This window comes from Prosopis cineraria, unplaced genomic scaffold, assembly GCF_029017545.1.
Source record: "Prosopis cineraria cultivar Desert tree isolate PC_DT_omini unplaced genomic scaffold, ASM2901754v1 PC698, whole genome shotgun sequence".
Lineage (NCBI taxonomy): Eukaryota > Viridiplantae > Streptophyta > Magnoliopsida > Fabales > Fabaceae > Prosopis > Prosopis cineraria.
In genome coordinates, this window is record NW_026556023.1 from 1 (window position 1) to 21,861 (window position 21,861).

The window sequence follows — 21,861 nt, forward strand, 5'->3', positions numbered from 1 at the left end:
TTTTTCTTTGATTCTTACTCATCTAGCCTTTTATCTATCTTCCACTCTTTATTTCTGTTGACCACCTTCAATCTTTTCAACCCCATTCTTGCCCAATGAAATCATCGATCGCTATGTCTGATAAAGAAGATTACCAATCCTCTGTTTCTTTTCTGCTATCAACATTAATCACCCACTCTACCTTCATCCTTCCAATCCTTCCACAAAAGCAGTAACCCTGGTCGCTCACCACTTATTAGAGTAACAAACTATGCAACCTAGAGCCAAGCAATAAGGAAGGCTTTTCAAGCCAAGAGCAAGATTGGGGATAATTAATGGTCTTGTAGAAGAGAGATTTTCATGAGCAATTTTAAGTTTAGTAGGACAAATGCAACATTATTGTCCTTTCTTGGATGATTAGCTTAGTTTCAAAGGAAATCACTGCAAAGCATCACTTTTCTAAAGAAGCTCATCTTGTCTAAGAAGATCTTCGGGAGCAATTTAATGTTACAGATGGAATAAAAATTTACAATTTACACCGCCTCATCAATTCGCTCGATCAGGGAGGCATGATCATATCAACATATTTTATAAGGCTTAAAGAATTATAGGAAGAATATTCAACTCTCTGATCCCCCTTCCTAGTTACAAATGCAATTTATCTATAGAATACGGGAGAAACATGCAACAATAAAGACTTCTCCAATATCTTATAGGTCTCAATGACTCATATCAAAATGTAAGAAGTCAGATCTTGCTTATAAAGCCTCTGCCTACCTTCAATCAAGCATACTAAAGGGTTTTCTAGGAAAGAGCTCAATGTTCAATCTCTTCTTCCACACCTGAATATTCTACTATGATAAAAGAGGGAGAGGAAGTCGGTTTGATGAATGCTCATACTGCCATAAAGGGGACATACCGAGAGATAATTGTTTCCATTTAATTGGTTTCCCTTAAATTTCCAAAAGGGTAGAGGCCATACTAGTGGCATTCAATTCAAGCTAACTAATCATGCAAAAACTCTCAATCCTTCTAATTCCTCTAAGTCACAACATGAAGCTTCATCCTATCACCAAATTCTTTCTCAAAAGGAATACGAGCAAATCATAGAGAATCTAAATAAAGAAATTAAGGCACTTCTGTCAAACCATCTACGGTAGGTATAGTTACTTTAAATGACTTAGGTGACCCAAGTCTTCAGGTTTGATTTTCCTTCCTTATCATCCACATACAAAGCCTGTGCATATTGGCTATTAGATTTAGGAGCTACTTGTCACATAGTAAGTAATCTGTCATTTCTAGACCAATTTGGAAATTATACTAGACCTACATTAAAAATTAAGGTTCCAAATGCAGCAAAATTAACTGTGACACATACTGAAAGTATTAGGTTATTTAATGACATAATGCTTGATAATGTTTTATATGCACCAGGGATTTGCTATGACCTAATTTCTATTTCTAGACTTACAAAAGAACATAATTGTGCTGTTGCATCTTTCCCTGATGTTTGTTTGTTACAGGATCTCTCCAATGGCAGAACCAAGATGATTGGTAGGATTAACATTGGTTATATGTCATGGAGAAACCCAATTCATCCTTCATTAAAACCTTTATAATAAACCAGACTTATCTAATTTGAAATTTTTTGGCTGTTTTGCTTATGCTAAGATCTTGGGCAAGCTGGACAAATTTGAGACTTATTATAATGCATGTGTTTTTTTGGGTTACCCTAACAATCAAAAGGGCTATATTTTGTATGACATTGAGAATGATAAAATGCTTATTAATTGTGATGTTGTATTCTTTGAAAGTCATTTTCCTTTTATAGATGCAAACTTTACCATACTACCACAGGAACCGATAAGACCTTTTGACCCTTTCATATTTAATGATGTTACTTGTCCTTCTCTAAATGATATTTCTGATCCTGTGAATGAGGTAAATTCAAATGATAATCATTTATAGAATAATTCAGAGTTACAACATACTAGACTTGTTAGAAATAGACAAGTACCTGTTTGGCTAACTGATTATGATCATTCTAGTTTAGATTTTGTTAACAAAATAGATAGCAAAGGAAATAAGAAGGTTTTATACCCCATGTAGCACAATATAAGCTATGCTAACATATCACAGGCATATAAGGAATTTATTGGTCAAACTGATAACATAATTGAACCTGATACTTTTGAAGAGGCTATAAGAGATGAAAGAAGGATAGAGCTATGAAAGATGAGGTTAATGTTGGATAGGAAGGCACAATAAAAGATTAAAATTTTATAGTGCCTGTCCTGATATGGATCGAACAAATTTATTTAAGTTAAGGTGGATAGAAGAGTTATGTTTTAATTCTTTAAACTTGGCATACGTTCTCTTCAAGAGTTTGGATCTTAGGAGATGACAATATAGATCTACTCTCTCTACTAGTATCCACACAAATAGCTCTCTAACTTAAACAGTGTACTAGTGCTCCTAGCGTTCGTTCTTCTTTAAACGTTAGTTTTCCTTTCAATAGGTTGTTTTGTGGCTCTTAAAGTGTTTTGCTGTTCGAACTTTTCTAACTCTCTCCTGATTTATAAAGGATATCCCTATCTATATATAGTATATGGATAAGGGTTTTCGTCTTCCATTTAAAGGCCCACGAAAATATCATTAAATTTATTTCATAAATTTAATCCATGATATCATATCTAATTCAAATTTATCTTAAAAATTTAAATTATAAAACTGACATAATATTCTCTCATATCATGTTAGTTATTAAATTTAATCTATCATATAAAATTAAATTTAAAACTAACATAACATAATATAATATAATATATATCACATATATAAATTATATATTATATTATATTATATTATATTATATTATATATATATATATATATATTTAATTTTATATATCATATACATATATCATATATATATATATATATGAATATAATTCATTCACCCTATATTACATTCATTGAATCTAGACATATTCCAGATTCAATGAACTTGCACATTATAGTTCGAGTTAGGCTGTTCTTATGTGCGACCTTATAGGCCCACATGAAATTGGCAGTAGGTTGATTACGCTATTAGCCCACAAGTCACAAGTGGCCTCTAGCAAGACATTGCAACTACCCAATTCACATGGGGATCAATGATCTGATATAACCTATCATGCAACCGTATCCCATCCTTTTTGTCACGTGATATTTCGGTCAAGTATAAGATATGAAATTGTCATTCTCCTTTACTTGACCATTGATTTCTCAATCTTTGAGTAGACTGGCAGTAGCAATGGAAAAACCCTTCCATTGTAGTATGGCCATATATTTTCTCAGTTTTACTCATTGAAAGGCCAAAAAATATCTCTCACTTAATATGAGGGATAAATTCTATCTTGACTACTCATATTGCTCTGCATGAATATCACTAAACTCAATCATAGCCTTTACGATCATCTGGTTAAAGGTGACTTTTGACTAGGTCAAAGTTCAGTGGTCATCATGTAGGAATCCATGATGATCTTAAGTCAAAGGGCTTAGTGATATAGTTACATATGAGATAAGCTTATGACTTGTACTATATAGCTTTCTCATAGCAGGTCAATCCAACATCTTGTACTCTTTCAAGTACCTATGATTTTGATTTGTATCTCTATAATTAATTAAAGTTATACTAGTCTTATTTCATCTATGATCCCTTATAAATGACTGACCAAGGACATTTAGGACAATCACTATAGTTTGTCCAAGGATACAGTTATCATATTGAACATGTAATTGATATAATAATAAAAGAGAAATTCAATAAATAACAAGGTGTATAGTACAATGATTGGCTCTAGGGCATAATTTCCAACATCTTTCCACTTGCACTAGGTACAATCATTAATTTGTCTAATTCCCATTGTCTTGACATAACGCTCATACTTTGCCTGTGCAAGAGGCTTTGTAAGAGGATCAGTAACATTATCTTCTCCTGCTACTTGGCATATTTTTATATCACCTCTATCATTGATCTCTCTGATAAGGTGGAAACGCCTAAATATATCTTAGTCTTTTGGTGTGACCTTGGCTCCTTGCTCTGTGCAATTATGCTGTTATTGTCACAGAATGAGTTTATTGGATCTAAGATGCTAGGCACCACTCCTAGTTCAACAATAAACTTCCTGATCCAAATGGCTTCCTTAGCTACTTCTGATGCTGCTATATACTTAGCTTCTGTTGCAGAATCAACTATTGTGCTCTGTTTTTGAGCTCTTCCAACTCACTGCCCTACCATTTAAGGTGAACACATATCTTGATTGTAATTTAAGGTCATCCTACTCAGTTTGGAAGCTTACATCTATGTAACCTGTTATAATTAGCTTATCATCCAATTCGCCATATACCAAGAGTAAATCCTTAATCCTTCTTAGTACTTTAAAATATTCTTGATAGCAGTCTAATAATCCTCTCCTAGATTTGCTTCGTATCTACTGGTCATACTTAAGGTAAATGAAACATCCAGTTGAGTGCACAATATGGCATACTTTGGGATATTCTTAACAGCAGTCCAATAATCCTCTCTTAGGTTTGCTTTGTATTTGCTGGTCATACTTAAGGCAAATAAAACATCTGATTGAGTGCACAGCATGGCATACATGATAGATCCAATTGCCAAGGCATATGAAACCTTACTCATGCAATCTTGCTGATTTTGTGTACTAGGACACTGGTCTTTACTGAGATGAATGCCATGAGACATAGGGATGAAACCCCTCTTTGAATTCTGCATACTAAACCTATGTAGTATCTTGTCCATGTATGTGCTCTAACTTAGGCCCATCAGCTTTTTTGGATCTATCTCTATAGATCTCAATCCTAAGGATGTAAGTGGCTTCACCTAAGTCCTTCATAGAGAAAGATTTTCCTAACCAAGACTTGACATTCTGCAAGGTAGGAATGTCATTCCTAATGAGTAGGATATCATCTACATATAGCATTAGAAATATAATTGTGCTGCCATTGATCCTTTTATAAACACAAGGTTCATTAATGTTTTGAATGAATCTAAACTCTTTGATTACTTCATCAAAATGTTGATTCTAGTTCTAAGATGCTTGCTTCAATTCATAAATGAATCTTTGAAGCTTGCACACCTTTCCAGAGTTCTCTCGATGCACAAAACCTTTAGGTTGTGTTATGTACACTTCCTCAAGTAAACATCCATTAAGGAATATTGTTTTAACATCCATCTGCCATATTTCATAGCCATAATATGCTACAATGGCAAGGAGAATTCTAATTATTTTGGCCATTCTGACTAGTGAAAAGGTTTTATCATAGTCTACACTATAAGTTTGGGTGAATCCTTTTGCAACTAATTGTGCCTTGAAGACATTTACTTTGTCATCTATGTTAGTTTTCTCCTTAAAAACCTACTTGCACCTGATAGTTTTTATTCCTTCAAGTGGATCGATTAAGGTCTATACCTTATTATCATACATGAATTGCATTTCAAACTTCATGGAATTTAGCCATTTCTCGAAATTTGGTCCCACTATGGCTTCTTAGTAGGTGGTTGGTTTATTTTGTTCAATGAGAAACACATCATGATATTCATTAATCAGAAATCTGTATCTCTGAGGATGATGCTGTATCCTATCAAACCTTCATAGGCCTTGTGTTATTTGAGTAGGCTCATTTACTTTTTGTGAGTCTTCTCAGTTTTTTATCTGTAATTCTGTGCTATTTTGTGGTTCTCGAATTTCTTCAATATGTATCTTATTCTCAATAGTTTTTTTAGAGATAAATTCTCTTTTTAGAAAGATACCATTTTGAATTACAAACACTTTGTTATTGGTGGGATTGTAAATATAGTATCCCTTTGTTTCTTTAGGATACCCCACAAAAAGGCACTTTATGGATTTAAGTGCTAACTTGTCTGAGGCTTGTTTCTTGACATAAACTTCACTTCTTCAAATCTTGAGGAAAAACAAACTAGGTTTCTTCCCACTCCATATCTCATATAGTGTCTTTTCAATTGCCTTAGATAGAACACAGTTCAGTGTGAACACAACTATTTCTAATGCATGGTGATAGAAAATTAGTTGCTTATCTTCAAACTTAAACTAAAGGTAACCCTAATGTAATATAAGGTCAAACTTAGGTCATCTTCTAAGGAATGGTCTTATCTAATTAAAAGTTATCTATGGAATAAATCACCCAAAGTTGTAAGAATTTAGTTATCTAATTATCTAAACTAATTACCTAATGATTAAAATGCTAAATAAAGTGAGTGAAATGCACTTCCCTTTTCACAAGAGTGGAACCTTAGAGATTAGTTGATTTTTGACTCATTATCTTCTCATGATTAGGCTAAGTTTAGCTTCCCTTTCCTCTTGACTAAAGTTGTCATGACTTAAGAAAATTAACCTAAACCAATTAACCTAATTAGCTAACCTTCTTAGGTCTTAGATTAAAGTCCTTAATTCAATTAACCAATTGGTGAAGAAATTAGCCAAGTGATTCACTCAAAATCCTCTCACAACAACCATGGTCAAACATATAAATTGGGCAATCACAATATTATGTCAAGCTACTCAACAACACAAGCATTAACACCACAAGATTATGTAATATTAACACAAGTAATTCACTAATTAAAAAACACAAGATTATGTGCCAAACAAAGAGTGGCAAAATTCAATCATGGCTATCCAAGGAAGAAATTAAATGAAACAATTTTCTCTCTTTACATCAACATCAAATTCAAATTAGAATTTACAAACTAAGATGATTAAACCCTAGATTAAGGAATCTAACCATCTAGTAAAAAGAGAAGAGGATAGGAAACAAAAGAACTTAGCCAATTTGAAGCTCAAGATTCATCCTCCATCTTTATCTCTTTAGGATTCCACCAAAGAAAATAGCCAATCTTCATCATCTTCAAGAACCCTAAGTTGGAAGCTTATTGACGGAAATTCATGGAACTTGGGATAAAGAAAATGAGCTTAGAAACTTGTGAAATAGGAAGGGATGGAATGAAAATAAAGAGAGGAGAAGAATGGTATGAGTTTTGTGGAGGTTTAGTGGCTGAAAATGGAGGTTAGGGTGCTAGAAAATGAAGAACAAAAGAGAGAAAATGAAGAACACTATGAACAAGAGAGAGAAAATGTGGAAGATGAATGATATGAGTGTTGGATCTGATTTTGGGGGTGTGGGATATGCTCTAAGTGTTTCTCCATCAGAAAGCTCAATTAAAAATAAGAAAAGAAAATGAATGGAAAATGGAAGCCTTGTTACACTTGTAAGGTGGCACCCTCCTATTGGCTTGTAGATGATTCCAATGTGTGTACAATTAATCCCATGTTGTTAACCTCTAGAAGTTCATGTTATTTCATCACATTTTCCTTAGATTCTAATTATTTTGGTTCAATTGTATATGTTTTTATTGCCCAAATTAGGAAAATGTGCATTTTGTTTTGGGCTTGTGTTTTTGGCTTTAATTTGATATTTTTCGCCTAATTTCATGTTATTTTGATTAGAAGCATTTCTGGAGCTTTGTGGATGTTTTTGGAAGGCGTTTGGATGAAGAAATCAAGAGCTAATTGAATGATTTTCGTTAGCTATAAAAACAGTGCAAAACTGTCAAAGTCATCCCAAAGTCGTGACTTTCGTTCGCGACTTTCACCGCTGTCAGAAAAATGCTGCGTTTCATTTATCAGAAATTAGTTGGTTAGGATACATATAAGCTGAGAGCTCGACCCAGAACGCATTCTTCAGACTTTTTGACACTTTTGGAGCTTGGTTGTGCTAGGGTTTGGGCATTGGAAGAGTTGGGATCAAGAGATTGAAGCTTTGAAGACATTTGGAGCTCATTTTCTTTGGTTTTTCTATTCCTCTTCCCTTTCCTCTCTTATAATCTGAAATGGGTCCACTTATTTTGTATATTTGTAGCTTGTGGATGATTATGAGTAGCTAAACCCTTTGTTCTAGGATTATTTGGAACCCTTGTATGGATTAACACCATATTTCTCCTCTCTTTTTGTGATTAATGATATAAATGTGTTTATTTTACTCTTTCCTTAATGCTTCTACTTGATTGGCCACCATTTAGATGTTGGGTTCACTTAATTGATGCTTGAGAGGGCTAGGTTGAGTGTAGAACTTGGGTAAAATTGTGTAAGAACTTGATATTTGCATGTTGAATGGATGGTTTTGCTAGTAAGATAGAGATATACTTGCTAGCCTTGCATAGCCACATTAGGGTTGGTGTTTAAAATTGAGTTTTATTAATTGTAACAAGAGATTGGGCAATTAATTTAACTAAACACTTGTTCATGACTTGAGAGAGCTTGTCCAAGTATTTTTAGAACCCTAGGTTAGCACTTATTTTCATTAAAAGCATTTATGAGAGGAGGTAATTTTGGTGTTATGAAATGCAAGGGGGACAATTAATCCTAGGTCTCAAATTGTGTTGGAAGTTTGTGAATCACTCATTTTTTTTATTTTCTAGTGTTAGTTTCATTTGAAAAACCATTTCACCTAACTTTGTGTAGCTCAACTTGATCAAATTTACTTAGTCTTTTGCTTGATCATTGTTTTTGAACAAATCCTCGAGGGAACGATACTTTACTTTCATTATATTACTTGCTACGACCCGTGCACTTGCGGTGAGCAACAAGTTTTTGGCGCCGTTGCCGGGGATTTGCTTTTGAAAATATTATGGTCAACCTTAGACTAGTAATATTAGATTTCGCTTGAGCTTTGTAGATATTAGTTCTAGATTTTTTTTTTCTTTGTTCAGTGCTTTTGTTTTAGTTTGATACTTCTTGGGTTGTTTCTTCTTCAGGTACCCATTTGGCATATGCAAGTCATAGGCCCAGAAGGATTGGAAGTGATACTTGAAGGATTGACAATCTTTGAAGAAACCGAGTCTCCTAATTCTGAAAGAACTCCTAAATCGGGAAACATGGCAGAAGACCAGTATGACACCGCCTCAGTCAATGACTTTGCTAACCGGAATCTGAGGGGTACTCAATCTTGTATTCGAATGCCGGAGTTTCAAGCACATACTTTTGAGATCAAGCCCGCCATGATCACAATGCTTCAAATGAATGGTGTGTTTCATGGTCTATTCAATGAAGATGCTAACAAGCACTTGATGTCTTTTGTGGAAGTATGTGATTCTTTCAGACAAAATGGGGTGCCTAAAGATGTCTTGCGCTTGCGGTTATTTCCAATTTCTCTACAAGACAAGGCTAAAGAATGGTTCAACAATCTTCCCGAAGGTTCTATTGGTTCATGGGAGGATCTTGAGAACAAGTTTAGAGCCCGATTCTTCTCTGATGATAAAACAGTCGAAGCAAGAGATGAGTTTCTTAGCTTTAAGCAATATCCAGAGGAACATCTCTATGCAGCTTGGGAGAGATACAAGATGTTGATGAAGAAATGCCCTAATCATGGAGTGGACAAATGGGTAGTGATTCAGATTTTCTGTAATCGTCTGAATCCATCTTCGAAGGCCATGGTTGATTCTATCACAAATGGGGGATATCGAAATGTGCCTGTCAATGAAGTTTTTCGCCTCTTAGACCAATTGTCTGCGAATAACACTCAAAACACGGATAGAAGGAATACATCAATGGTGACTAGTGCTAAAGATGATTCCTCTTCCCAGATTGTATCCATCTTGAATGCAATGAACAAGCGTTTTGATGTGTTGGAATCTCAAATGCAAAGGGGAAATTCTCATAATGTGCATGCTGTCCAAGCCATTCCAACTGTGTGCAATCAATGCAATGATATGCACATGCCCGATCAATGTCCTCTTTATATGACCACTGAGTCTGTCAACTATATGGGCAAGTTTCAAAACCCTCACAACAACCCTTACTCTCAAACATACAACTCAGGATGGAGGAATCATCCTAATTTTTCATGGAGTCAAGGGAATTCTTCAAATCAACCTTCATCCTCTAATGTCAAGCCACTTCACCCTCCGGGTTTTCAAGCTCCACCAAAGCCAATGCCGGTTAAAGAAGAGGAGTCTAGAATGGAAAAGATGCTAGCACAAATCTTGAGTAATCAAGAGTCTGCAAGAGTTGAAACTAAGGCAACTCTTACTCTTCATGATACCGCAATCAAGAACCTCGAAGTGCAAATGGGGCAATTGGCTTCACAAATGAATGCTATGTCAAGAAGTAATCTCCCTAGTGACACCATTCCAAATCCTAAAAGGGATGGTAAGGAGGAGTGTAAAGCCATCACTTTGAGAAGTGGGATGCAATTACCCGAAGTTCTTATGCCAAGTGCAAGTGGTGTGAGTAGTGGTGCTACTAAGGTGATTGTTGATAATGAAGTGATTAATGAAGAAATTGTGGTTGAAGAGTGTGACAACTCGAAGAATAATCAAGAAGAGAAAAAGAATGAAGATCAAGCCAAAAAGGTTGGTGATGAGAAAAAGCAACTAGAGGCCAAGCTAAAATATGTGCCCCACCACCTTTTCCTCAAAGGCTTAGGAAGCAACAAGAAGATGGCCAATTCAAAAAGTTTCTTGATATGTTCAAGCAATTGCATATCAACATTCCTTTTGTGGAAGCTTTGGAGCAAATGCCCAAATATGCTAAATTCATGAAAGATGTGCTCTCTAAAAAGAGAAGGTTCAATGAGTTTGAGACGGTTGCTCTAACAAGAGTTGTACGGATATCATTAAGCAACTACCTCAAAAGTTGAAGGATCCCGGTAGCTTCTCAATTCCGTGTCATATTGGGAATAAATTTTTGGGTAAGGCATTATGTGATCTTGGAGCTAGTATCAATCTTATGCCTCTCTCTATTTTCAATAAATTGGAGTTGGGTGAAGCTAGACCAACAACCGTGACTTTGCAATTAGCGGATAGAAGCTTGGCTTATCCACGTGGTGTTATTGAAGATGTTCTTGTAAAAGTGGATAAATTCATTTTTCCGGTTGATTTCATTGTCCTTGATTGTGAGGTGGATCGTGATATTCCTATTATCTTAGGAAGACCATTCTTGGCAACTGCTAGAACCTTGATTGATGTTGAAAAAGGTGAGCTTACTATGAGGGTGGATGATGAGCAAGTCACTTTTAACATGCACAAGTTGATGAAATCTCCCAAAGATCTTGAGCAATGCTTCTTTGTTGATATGCTTGATCAAGTTGCACAAGAAGAATTCAATAAGGCAATTCCTAATGATTTTTTAGAAGCCTTGTTACTAGGAGCTCAATTAAAGACTCAAGATGGAGAAGAGTGTATGGCTATCATGAATGCATCACCGGTTTATCCTAAAAACCGTGTCCAATTTGAATCTCTAGACTTATCTTCTCTTGGTAGACCATCTTTGAAATCCTCTATTGAAGAGCCACCATATCTTGAGTTGAAGACATTACCTTCTCATCTTCGGTATGTCTATTTAGAAGCCAACAACACTTTGCCAGTGATTATTGCTGCGGACTTGAATGAACAACAAGAAGAGCAACTTGTGGAAGTCTTGAAAGCTCACAAGAGAGCTATTGGGTGGACTATTGCCGACATAAAGGGTATTAGCCCTTCAATTTGCATGCATAAGATTTTCCTTGAAGACAATCATAAAACTTCTGTGGAACATCAAAGAAGGTTGAATCCTATCATGAAGGAAGTTGTGAAAAAGGAGATCTTAAAATGGCTTGAGGCGGGCATTGTCTATCCTATTTCTGACAGCTCTTGGGTGAGCCCAGTTCAATGCGTTCCAAAAAAAGGAGGCATGACTGTAGTGGCTAACACCCACAATGAGCTAATTCCTACTCGCACTGTCACTGGGTGGAGAGTATGCATGGATTACCGGAAGCTAAATGCGGCCACTAGGAAAGATCACTTTCCTCTTCCCTTTATCGACCAAATGCTTGACAAATTAGCTGGAAGGGAATTCTTTTGCTTCCTTGATGGGTATTCAGGCTATAACCAAATTGCCATAGCTCCAGAGGATCAAGAAAAAATGACATTTACTTGTCCTTATGGAACTTTTGCTTTCAAGCGCATGCCTTTTGGGTTATGCAATGCACCGGCCACTTTTCAGAGGTGTATGATGGCAATTTTCTCTGATATGATTGAGCAAACTATGGAAGTCTTCATGGATGACTTCACACGGTTTTTGGGGATTCATATGAGGAATGTTTGATCAACTTGGCCAATGTGTTGAAAAGATGTGAAGAGACCAACTTGGTCTTGAATTGGGAAAAATGCCACTTCATGGTTAAGGAGGGCATAGTTCTTGGCCATAGAGTCTCCAAAAATGGCTTGGAGGTAGATAGAGCCAAAATTTCGGTGATTGAGCAACTTCCTCCACCTACTAATGTTAAGGGTGTGAGGAGTTTTCTTGGTCATGCGGGATTTTATCACCGCTTCATTAAAGACTTCTCCAAAATAGTCAAGCCTCTTTGCACTCTTCTTGAGAAAGATGCTGAATTTAAATTTGATGATTCATGCTTGAAAGCATTTGAAGAGTTGAAGAAAAGACTTGTGTCTGCGCCTATCATGATGGCTCCTGATTGGAGTTTGCCTTTCATTGTGATGTGTGATGCTAGTGACTTTGCTGTGGGTGCTATGCTTGGCCAAAAGAAAGAAAAAGTACTTCACCCAATTTACTATGCTAGCAGAACACTTGATGATGCTCAAGAAAACTACACCACAACTGAGAAAGAGCTTCTTGCAGTGGTGTTTGCTTTTACCAAGTTTAGATCGTATCTTGTGGGTACTAAGGTGACAGTTTACACTGACCATTCAGCTTTGAAGTACCTATTCAGCAAGAAGGAGTCTAAAGCAAGGTTAATTCGATGGGTACTACTTCTACAAGAATTTGACTTGGAGATTATTGATAGGAAGGGTACTGAGAATCAAGTGGCGGACCATCTTTCTAGGTTGAGTACTGATGCTCAACTTAAATGTAATGTTGTTATTGATGAAGCTTTTCCTGATGAGCAACTCTTTAAGGTTGACAATATTCAAACACCGTGGTATGCGGACATTGTCAACTATCTTGTTTGTGGCATCTTGCCCTTTGATTTGAAGTTTCATCAAAAGAAGAAGTTTCTCCATGATGCTAAGTTGTATTTTTAGGAAGAACCCTATCTGTTTCGCCAATGTGCTGATCAAATGATCAGAAAGTGTGTTCCTGAGTGTGAGCAACAAGAAATTCTAAGATGTTGCCATTCTTCTGACTATGGAGGCCACTTCGGGGGTGACAAGACAGCATCTAAAATCTTGCAAAGTGGTTTCTATTGGCCCTCTTTATTCAAGGATGCATATGACTTTGTTTTAAAGTGTGATAGGTGCCAAAGGATGGGTAATATCTCTAGAAGGAATGAAATGCCACTCAACAACATGCTTGAAGTAGAACTGTTTGACGTGTGGGGCATAGACTTCATGGGACCATTTCCCATGTCTTTCAACAATCAATATATCCTTGTGGCTGTAGACTATGTCTCAAAATGGGTCGAAGCGGCGGCATTTCCCACTAATGATGCTAAAGTGGTGCTCAAGTTCTTGAAGAAGCATATTTTCACCCGTTTTGGAGCACCAAGAGCCATTGTGAGTGATGGTGGTACTCATTTTTGCAACAACCAATTTCAATCTCTCTTGAAGAAATATGGTGTCAAGCACAAGGTTGCACTTGCTTACCATCCTCAAACTAACGGGCAAGCTGAATCTCTAATCGGGAAATCAAGAAGATACTTGAGAAGACGGTAGGAGTGGCAAGAAAAGATTGGTCCACCAAACTTGACGATGCATTGTGGGCTTATCGAACGGCTTACAAAACTCCTATCGGCATGTCTCCATACCGGTTAGTTTTTGGGAAAGCATGTCATCTACCCGTAGAGCTAGAACATGGTGCTTATTGGGCTGTCCAAAAGCTCAACTTTGATTTTAAAGCCGTGGGTGAAAAGAGACTTCTCCAACTAAATGAACTTGATGAATTTCGGTTAAATGCCTATGAAATGCTAGGCAATACAAGGAGAAGACAAAGAGATGGCATGACAAGAAAATTTTATGCAAAGCATTTGAGCCAGGCCAAAAAGTACTCTTGTATAACTCTAGATTGAGATTATTTCCTGGCAAACTCAAATCTAGATGGTCGGGACCGTTCAATGTGGTCCAAGCATTCCCTCATGGTGCTATTGAGCTAGAGAGCAGTGAAGGAAAAAGATTTAAAGTCAATGGACAACGAGTGAAGCATTACTGGGGTGGTGAGGTAGACCGTGAAGCAATCACCTTGCCCTTATCTGATGCCTCTTGAAGAAGAGAAGAGTCAGGCTGAACGACTATAAAACAAGCGCTACTTGGGAGGCAACCCAAGCTCTAAACCTTATCTTTTGATTTTTCTTTTGTAGTTTAGTTGTTTTGGTGAAGTTATGTGATCTTGTCTCTTTTATAGGTTAACAAGAAGATATGAGGAAGTATAAGCCTTTGGAGAAGCAAGAAATGTGGCCAAAGAACAAAAGAGCACAAAAGGAAGGGAAAATTCAGGGAAGTCAAGCTATTTAAGTTGTTTTTATGCTTATAAACTTGTCTTGGCAATTATTTTGAGCTTATTGAAGTAAATGCAATTTTTTGTGGTTTGATTCCCATAAAAAATGGTTCTTTTCGGGGGTTGATTGCATTTAAATTGAAGAAAATTGTGTATGGTTGATGAATGATGGTTAGAGATTGATTTTGGAGTGAATTGAGTGCTTGGAAGAGGTTTTAAGGGGTGAATAAATCAAATTTTTGAAAACAGAGTGCTGCAGAATTTTGCTGTCAAGAAAGTTCTGACACAAGTCATGACTTTGAGCTCACAACTTTGAGATTCCAGAGAAGATGAAAGTCGCGACTTTGAATTTAAGCCTAATCTGAAAGTCATGACTTTGGAAAAAATTTCAAAAAAAAGTTAAAAATTAAAAAAAAAGGGGAAAGAATTTTTTCCTCTTATTTTTTTTTCTCTTGCCCAAACTTTACCCTCAATGAATGCTAACCTCACTCAATCACTTCAATACAAACCTTTTCCCCCTAAATCTTTCAAGTTCTTTCCCTTGTCACTATCCATAATTCTAGCCACCTGAGCTTTGTCCACTTTCGTTCTTCTTTAGCATGAATCACATTTATCATTCATCCTCCTCTCTACCTCAAAGTTCCCAAGAGATCACATAGATTAGCTTGTCTTAATTCTAGTTCTATAGTTGTTTTGTTACCTGTGGATATTGTTGAAATACTCTTTTGTTACAGGTTGTGCTTTTTGTGTCTCTCATGCAACCTTTCTATTGTTGTTTGGTTGTATAATTGCATGAGAAAGGGCCCTTACTTTTCTCTTTTGACAGTGAGGACACTGTTCAATTTAAGTTTGGGGGTGAGGGTATTATTTTGGTTAATTTGACATGAACTTCAATTTTGAAACTTAGCTATTTATTGTTCCTCTCTTTTAAAATTTGAGCTAGATTGAGAAATTATTTGTTGAATAGAATGTGTGATCCAATGATAGAATGTTGCTTAAACTGTATGTTTTATAGGAAGTTGTGATAAATATTTTGGCATGCTTGATTTGCAGGGTTAAGGCTTGCTTTCTAATAATTTTGTGAATTTTTCTTTTGCACTTTTGAACCAGACAATGATTTGAATGCCTCTATTAGGAAATTATGTGGCAAGTTTATGTGCATTTTCTCTCTCAATTGAGAAACTCTAGAACCTATCTTGGAATCTCTTGAGGCATTTTAATCACTTTGCATGATATTAAAATATGATTTGGGCATTCTTTCAATTGCGTTTGAGCCTTTCAAGCCCACCTATTGCATCATTTCCACTTGAACCCCTTTTGAGCCTGGAATTGAAAATCTTATGTATTTTCTTTTTGAAACCTTCATTAGACCCTAGCCTCTATAATTTGAAAAATCATGAACTACCTTACTCTTGAGATAAGTGATAAAAAAAATTTTTATGTGCTAGTAGGGAAGTTTGTTTTAGTTGTTCAAGGAGGTGTTGTTATTGTAAATTTGGGTGTGAGGAATGGAAATGAAGTTTGAAATTCTACTAATTGTACTCCTAAAAAAAAAAAGAAAAAAAATATATAGAAATATACATGAAAAAAAAATTGCAATGAAAAAAAAAGAGAGTTTCAATATCAATAAATTTGGAATACAAGGAATGGTATTTGGGATAAGTTTGGGGGAAAGTATTTTGCTAGCAAGAATGGAATGGTTGGCTTCTCATTGTCATTTATCTCAAGTTCTTTGAATTCCATTTATCCTTTCATTTTAATAAGCCCAAAACCTTTGGCCACGCTACAAGCTTACAAAGTCCCATTGATTTTGAATTATGTGAAGTGATCTTTTAGTGGAGAGAGAAGAAGAGTTTAGGCATATGAAGTCTTGATATTGAGCTTGTTCTATGCATATTAAGTTCTTACATTTTGACTTGATATTTGCAGGAAAATCGTTCTCTGGTCTCACACACACACATTTCTAAATTGTTGGAAAGCATGATCTTAATTTGTGAATTGGGCATTCCTTTATATTTCATTGCTATCCTCTTTAACATATATTTGGAGCAACTAGTGAGGATATTTTCATGCATGCTTAGTAGATGAATAATTAGTCAATCTAGTTGTTTTATTACTTATTTTACTCGAGGACGAGTAAAAATCTAAGTTTGGGGGTGTGTTAACCTCTAGAAGTTCATGTTATTTTATCACATTTTCCTTAGATTCTAATTCATTTTGGTTCAATTGTATATGTTTTTATTGCCCAAATTAGGAAAATGTGCATTTTGTTTTGGGCTTGTGTTTTTGGCTTTAATTTGATATTTTTCGCCTAATTTCATGTTATTTTGATTAGAAGCATTTCTGGAGCTTTGTGGATGTTTTTGGAAGGCGTTTGGATGAAGAAATCAAGAGCTAATTGAATGATTTTCGTTAGCTGTAAAAACAGTGCAAAACTGTCAAAGTCATCCCAAAGTCGTGACTTTCGTTCGCGACTTTCACCGCTGTTAGAAAAACGCTGCGTTTCATTTATCAAAAATTAGTTGGTTAGGATACATATAAGCTGAGAGCTCGACCCAGAATGCATTCTTCAGACTTTTTGACACTTTTGGAGCTTGGTTGTGCTAGGGTTTGGGTATTGGAAGAGTTGGGATCAAGAGATTGAAGCTTTGAAGACATTTGGAGCTCATTTTCTTTGGTTTTTCTATTCCTCTTCCCTTTTCTCTCTTATAATCTGAAATGGGTCCACTTATTTTGTATATTTGTAGCTTGTGGATGATTATAAGTAGCTAAACCCTTTGTTCTAGGATTATTTGGAACCCTTGTATGGATTAACACCATATTTCTCCTCTCTTTTTGTGATTAATGATATAAATGTGTTTATTTTACTCTTTCCTTAATGCTTCTACTTGATTGGCCACCATTTAGATGTTGGGTTCACTTAATTGATGCTTGAGAGGGCTAGGTTGAGTGTAGAACTTGGGTAAAATTGTGCAAGAACTTGATATTTGCATGTTGAATGGATGGTTTTGCTAGTAAGATAGAGATATACTTGCTAGCCTTGCATAGCCACATTAGGGTTGGTGTTTAAAATTGAGTTTTATTAATTGTAACAAGAGATTGGGCAATTAATTTAACTAAATACTTGTTCATGACTTGAGAGAGCTTGTCCAAGTATTTTTAGAACCCTAGGTTAGCACTTATTTTCATTAAAAGCATTTATGAGAGGAGGTAATTTTGGTGTTATGAGATGCAAGGGGGACAATTAATCCTAGGTCTCAAATTGTGTTGGAAGTTTGTGAATCACTCATTTTTTTTTTATTTTCTAGTGTTGGTTTCATTTGAAAAACCATTTCACCTAACTTTGTGTAGCTCAACTTGATCAAATTTACTTAGTCTTTTGCTTGATCATTGTTTTTGAACAAATCTTCGAGGGAACGATACTTTACTTTCATTATATTACTTGCTACGACCCGTGCACTTGCGGTGAGCAACACATGTGTCATCCACAATTTTAGCTAATCTAAACCACCAAATAGAAGCCCTTACACGTCCAAACCATCAGCCTTTGACCCTACAGACTTTTGACTCCATTTGCCTAATTGATGCACAAGTCACATGCCACCTATATCACATAAATCATATAATTCAATTAAATGGCATGTGGTATAATAAAATCTAATTAATGTATAGAATTAAATTCATAATTATAATGGAGAATTTATTAAATTAACCAAGTTCCATATTGCACAAAATTATATTAAAATTTTCACACAAAGGCAAACCGAAAACTAGGTCAAACTAAGATACTTAAGAAAGTTTTGACTTTTTTTATTTAATTACTCCCAAACTAAAATGAATTTTAAAAATATAATTTCACCACTCATCAAATAGACATAAAATTCACTTTGTCAATTTTTCTTGTACATTTTCTCAAAATTTTAATTTTTGGACCAAAATACCCCTAGTGCACAGAACCTAAAAACTTAGGCAAAATTTCAAATCTAATGCAATGTGTGCACTTGAAGGTGATAAATTATTAATAAAAGGGTCCTAATTGATTAATAAAAGTGGGTAATAAATGTATTCTATCACATGGCCTTAAAAGGATGGTGGAAGATCTACTTGACTCATCATGGATTGAACTATATCTAATAATGTCTGATTTCTCTAATCAGAAACACCATTCCATTTTGGTTTTACTGAAGGAGTTAATTGTGAGACTATCTCACAACTCCTGAGATGATCAATGAACTATTGGCTTAAATATTCACCTCCTCGATCAGATTGAAGAGTTTTAATAGCCTTACCTAATTAGTTTTGTACTTCATTTTGGAATATTTTAAACATTTCAAAAGGTTCAGATTTATGTTTAATTAGATAGATGTATCCATATCTACTGTAGTCATGAATAAAGGTAATAAAGCACAGACAACCCTCTCAGGCAGTTGTACTCATTGGTCCACATACATCTATATGTATGAGTCCCAATAAGTCATTTGCTCTCTTACCATGCCCAGTAAAAGGTGCTTTCATCATCTTTCTTAATAAACAAGATTCACAAGTGTCATAAGATTCAAAATCAAATGAGTTGAGAAGTCCATCTTGATGGAGTTTGGAAATGCATTTCTCATTTATATGGCCAAGACGACAATGCTATAGGTAGGTTGGATTCAAATCATTTGACTTGATCCTTTTGGTAGTTATGTTATAGATGTTTTCATCACTAGAATGTTTCAAATTTAAAAGATAATGACCAAAATGCAAATCACCATTAGCATAAAAAATGTCATTTTGATAAATAGAACATTTATCATTCCTAGTAATGGAAGCAAAACCTTCCTTATCCAAATAAGAAAGAGAAATAATGTTACTACTCAAGCAGGAACATAATAGCAATTGTTCAAAATAAACAAAAGCCCACTGGGAAAAAGTAATTTATAAGTGCCTACAGCTAAAGCAGGAAGTCTTACTCTGTTTCTAACTCATAGGTCCACTTCACCCTTCACTAACTTTCTACTATATCTAAGACCCTGCACTTTTATACAAATGTAAGAACCATATGCAATATCTAATACACATGCAGAAGAAGTAGAAAGGTGAATGTCTATAATATAAATACCTAAAGGAGTAGCCTCGCTAAGTAGCCTCGCTATCTTTCTTTTTTAAATCTTCCAGGTAGAACTTGTAGCTCCTCTTCCAATGACCTAATTCATTGCAAAAGAAGCAAACTCCTTCCTTTGGAGGCTTGGTTTCGAGTTTGTTTGACTCTTTAGTCTTATCATCTGAGCCTTTACCCTTTCCCTTGCCCTTGCCTTTGCCTTTCTTTTTCATACCCTTTCCTTTTTGAACGATCAAAACAATGCTAGGCTTTTTCTTAATGTTTTGCTCAGTAGTTTTAAGCAACCCATGCAGTTCAAAAATAGATTTCTCCATGTCATTCATGTTATAGTTCATAACAAACTAGTCATAACTTTTCGAGAGTGAATTCAAGATCAAATCTGTAGCTAACTCCTGGCTTAAGGGAAATCCAAGCCTCTCAAGGTAATCAATATAGCTCTTTATCTTTAAAACATGAGTGCTAACTAATGTACCCTCAGCCATCTTGCAGGAGTGTAAGGCCTTTGTGGTCTCATACCTCTCTTGCCTTACCTGTTACTAGAACATTTCCTTAAGATATACAATTATTTCATAAGCCTCAATGTGTTTCAAATCTCTTTGAAGTTCTAGAACTATGGTAGCTAGCATTAGGCATCCTATATCCACTAAGTCATTTGTGTGCTTTGTATAAGCATCCCTTTGAGCTCTTAGAGCATTGGCCATAAGCTCCTCATGAATGGGTTCATCCAAGACATAAGCCTTTCTTTCCTGCTTGAGAAAAATTCTCAAGTTCCTGAACTAGTCAAGAAAGTTTGTCTTATTAAGTTTGTCCTTCTTAAGGACTAATCGCAATGATAGTGTAGCAGTGTTATTAGTCAACATGATTTTACAATAAAATACACAAAGTTAATTTTATATCTCCCACTAAAATTAACAACCTTTAAATTTGATTAGTGGGCTAAGACTCATATTTCACTTAAATTTAAGTCTGCTTTAGCAGGACGCTTAAAATTAAGTTATTTAGGTAGGTAACTCATTTACCAATTACATCACATGTAACTCTTAGATATTTATAAGATTCAATCATCATATGATTGAGATCCAAAATCATTTTAATAATCTTAATTAAGTCAGACAATAATGAATCTTTGTGACTAGCACCATTACTCACGTTTATCTCACCAAGATAACCCAAATGTATCCACTTTGGTGGATCCTACATTTGAGTAATCTAGATTTTGACAAGTTTTCATTAATTGATAGTATTATGACTTAAGATTTTAATTAGAGGGTTTGATTTATTAATTTAATAACCATGTAAAGTGAAAGCAGTTACATCTCATACAAAATCATACATATTATAATCTAATCAAAAGCATAATTAAATATGGCATAATATGGCTCACCTAACCTATGTCCATCCTAAGCCAATGAGAGGACCTCTTTAAGAAGATAAATTACATCAAGAAAACTCATTTATACATATGAGGGGATTGAGATGAGAAGAAAATGTACATTCAAAGTTTATAGAGAGAGGCACAACACACAGGCCGTATTTAAAATTTACAATTCTTGTAAAACTAGAGCCATATATGTCACCATATCTAAATAACTTCAAGGCAAAGAAAACACAACAAACAAATAATTCATATATAGTGAAAGGCTATAAATTGTGAATTAGCTTATTCTCTTTGAATGAGTTGCTGCCTTAGACCCTTTGCATTCATCAATCATATTGACAATCCAACCTAAACCATATGAGAACGTAGACGAAGAATAATGACATTGAGAACGCACATTAGTCATATTGAGAACGCATATCATATAGCTAAATATTAATCATATTAATTTGTTTAAATTCATATAAATTCGAATATATATAAAATATATGTTTTGAAAACATCACATGAAAAATATATATAGATTTCAAAAATATCACATATAAATTTTGAAAATCTTAAAGTAATGTTCAACTAAAGAAGTTCATCATATGAAGATTTAAGAACGTAATCAACTAAAACCCAACTTAAATGAAATTTGACCTGGCTCTAGTACTACTATTGGATAGAGAGGTACAGCGGAAGATTAAAATTTTATAGTCCCTATCTTGATATGGATCAAACGAACTCATTTAAGTCAAAATGAATAGAAGAGTTACCTTTTAATTCTTTGAACTTAGCACACATTTTCTTCAAAAGTATGGATTTCAGGCGCTGACAATGTAGATCTGCTCCCTTTACCGATATCCATAGAATAGCTCTCTAACTCAAATAGTGTGCTAGAGCTCCCAGCGT

The 21,861-nt window shown here is 35.1% G+C and overlaps 1 protein-coding gene and 1 non-coding gene across 2 annotated transcripts; one reads left to right on the plus strand and one right to left on the minus strand.

The window, feature by feature from the left end:
* Positions 1–8,814: 8,814 nt before the first annotated feature.
* LOC129298065 (uncharacterized) lies at positions 8,815–14,257 on the plus strand (the record flags this gene model as incomplete). The annotated part of the gene is given in 8 exon segments (XM_054936466.1): positions 8,815–9,082; positions 9,323–9,747; positions 10,700–11,625; positions 11,719–12,106; positions 12,109–13,070; positions 13,125–13,494; positions 13,692–13,804; positions 14,092–14,257. Coding segments are annotated over 8 exon segments (3,618 nt in total), but the record flags the coding sequence as incomplete, so codon positions are not given.
* On the minus strand, positions 9,326–9,431 carry LOC129298068 (small nucleolar RNA R71). Its single transcript, XR_008590298.1, has one exon. It is a non-coding gene; the product is annotated as a small nucleolar RNA R71 (small nucleolar RNA).
* Positions 14,258–21,861: the final 7,604 nt, after the last annotated feature.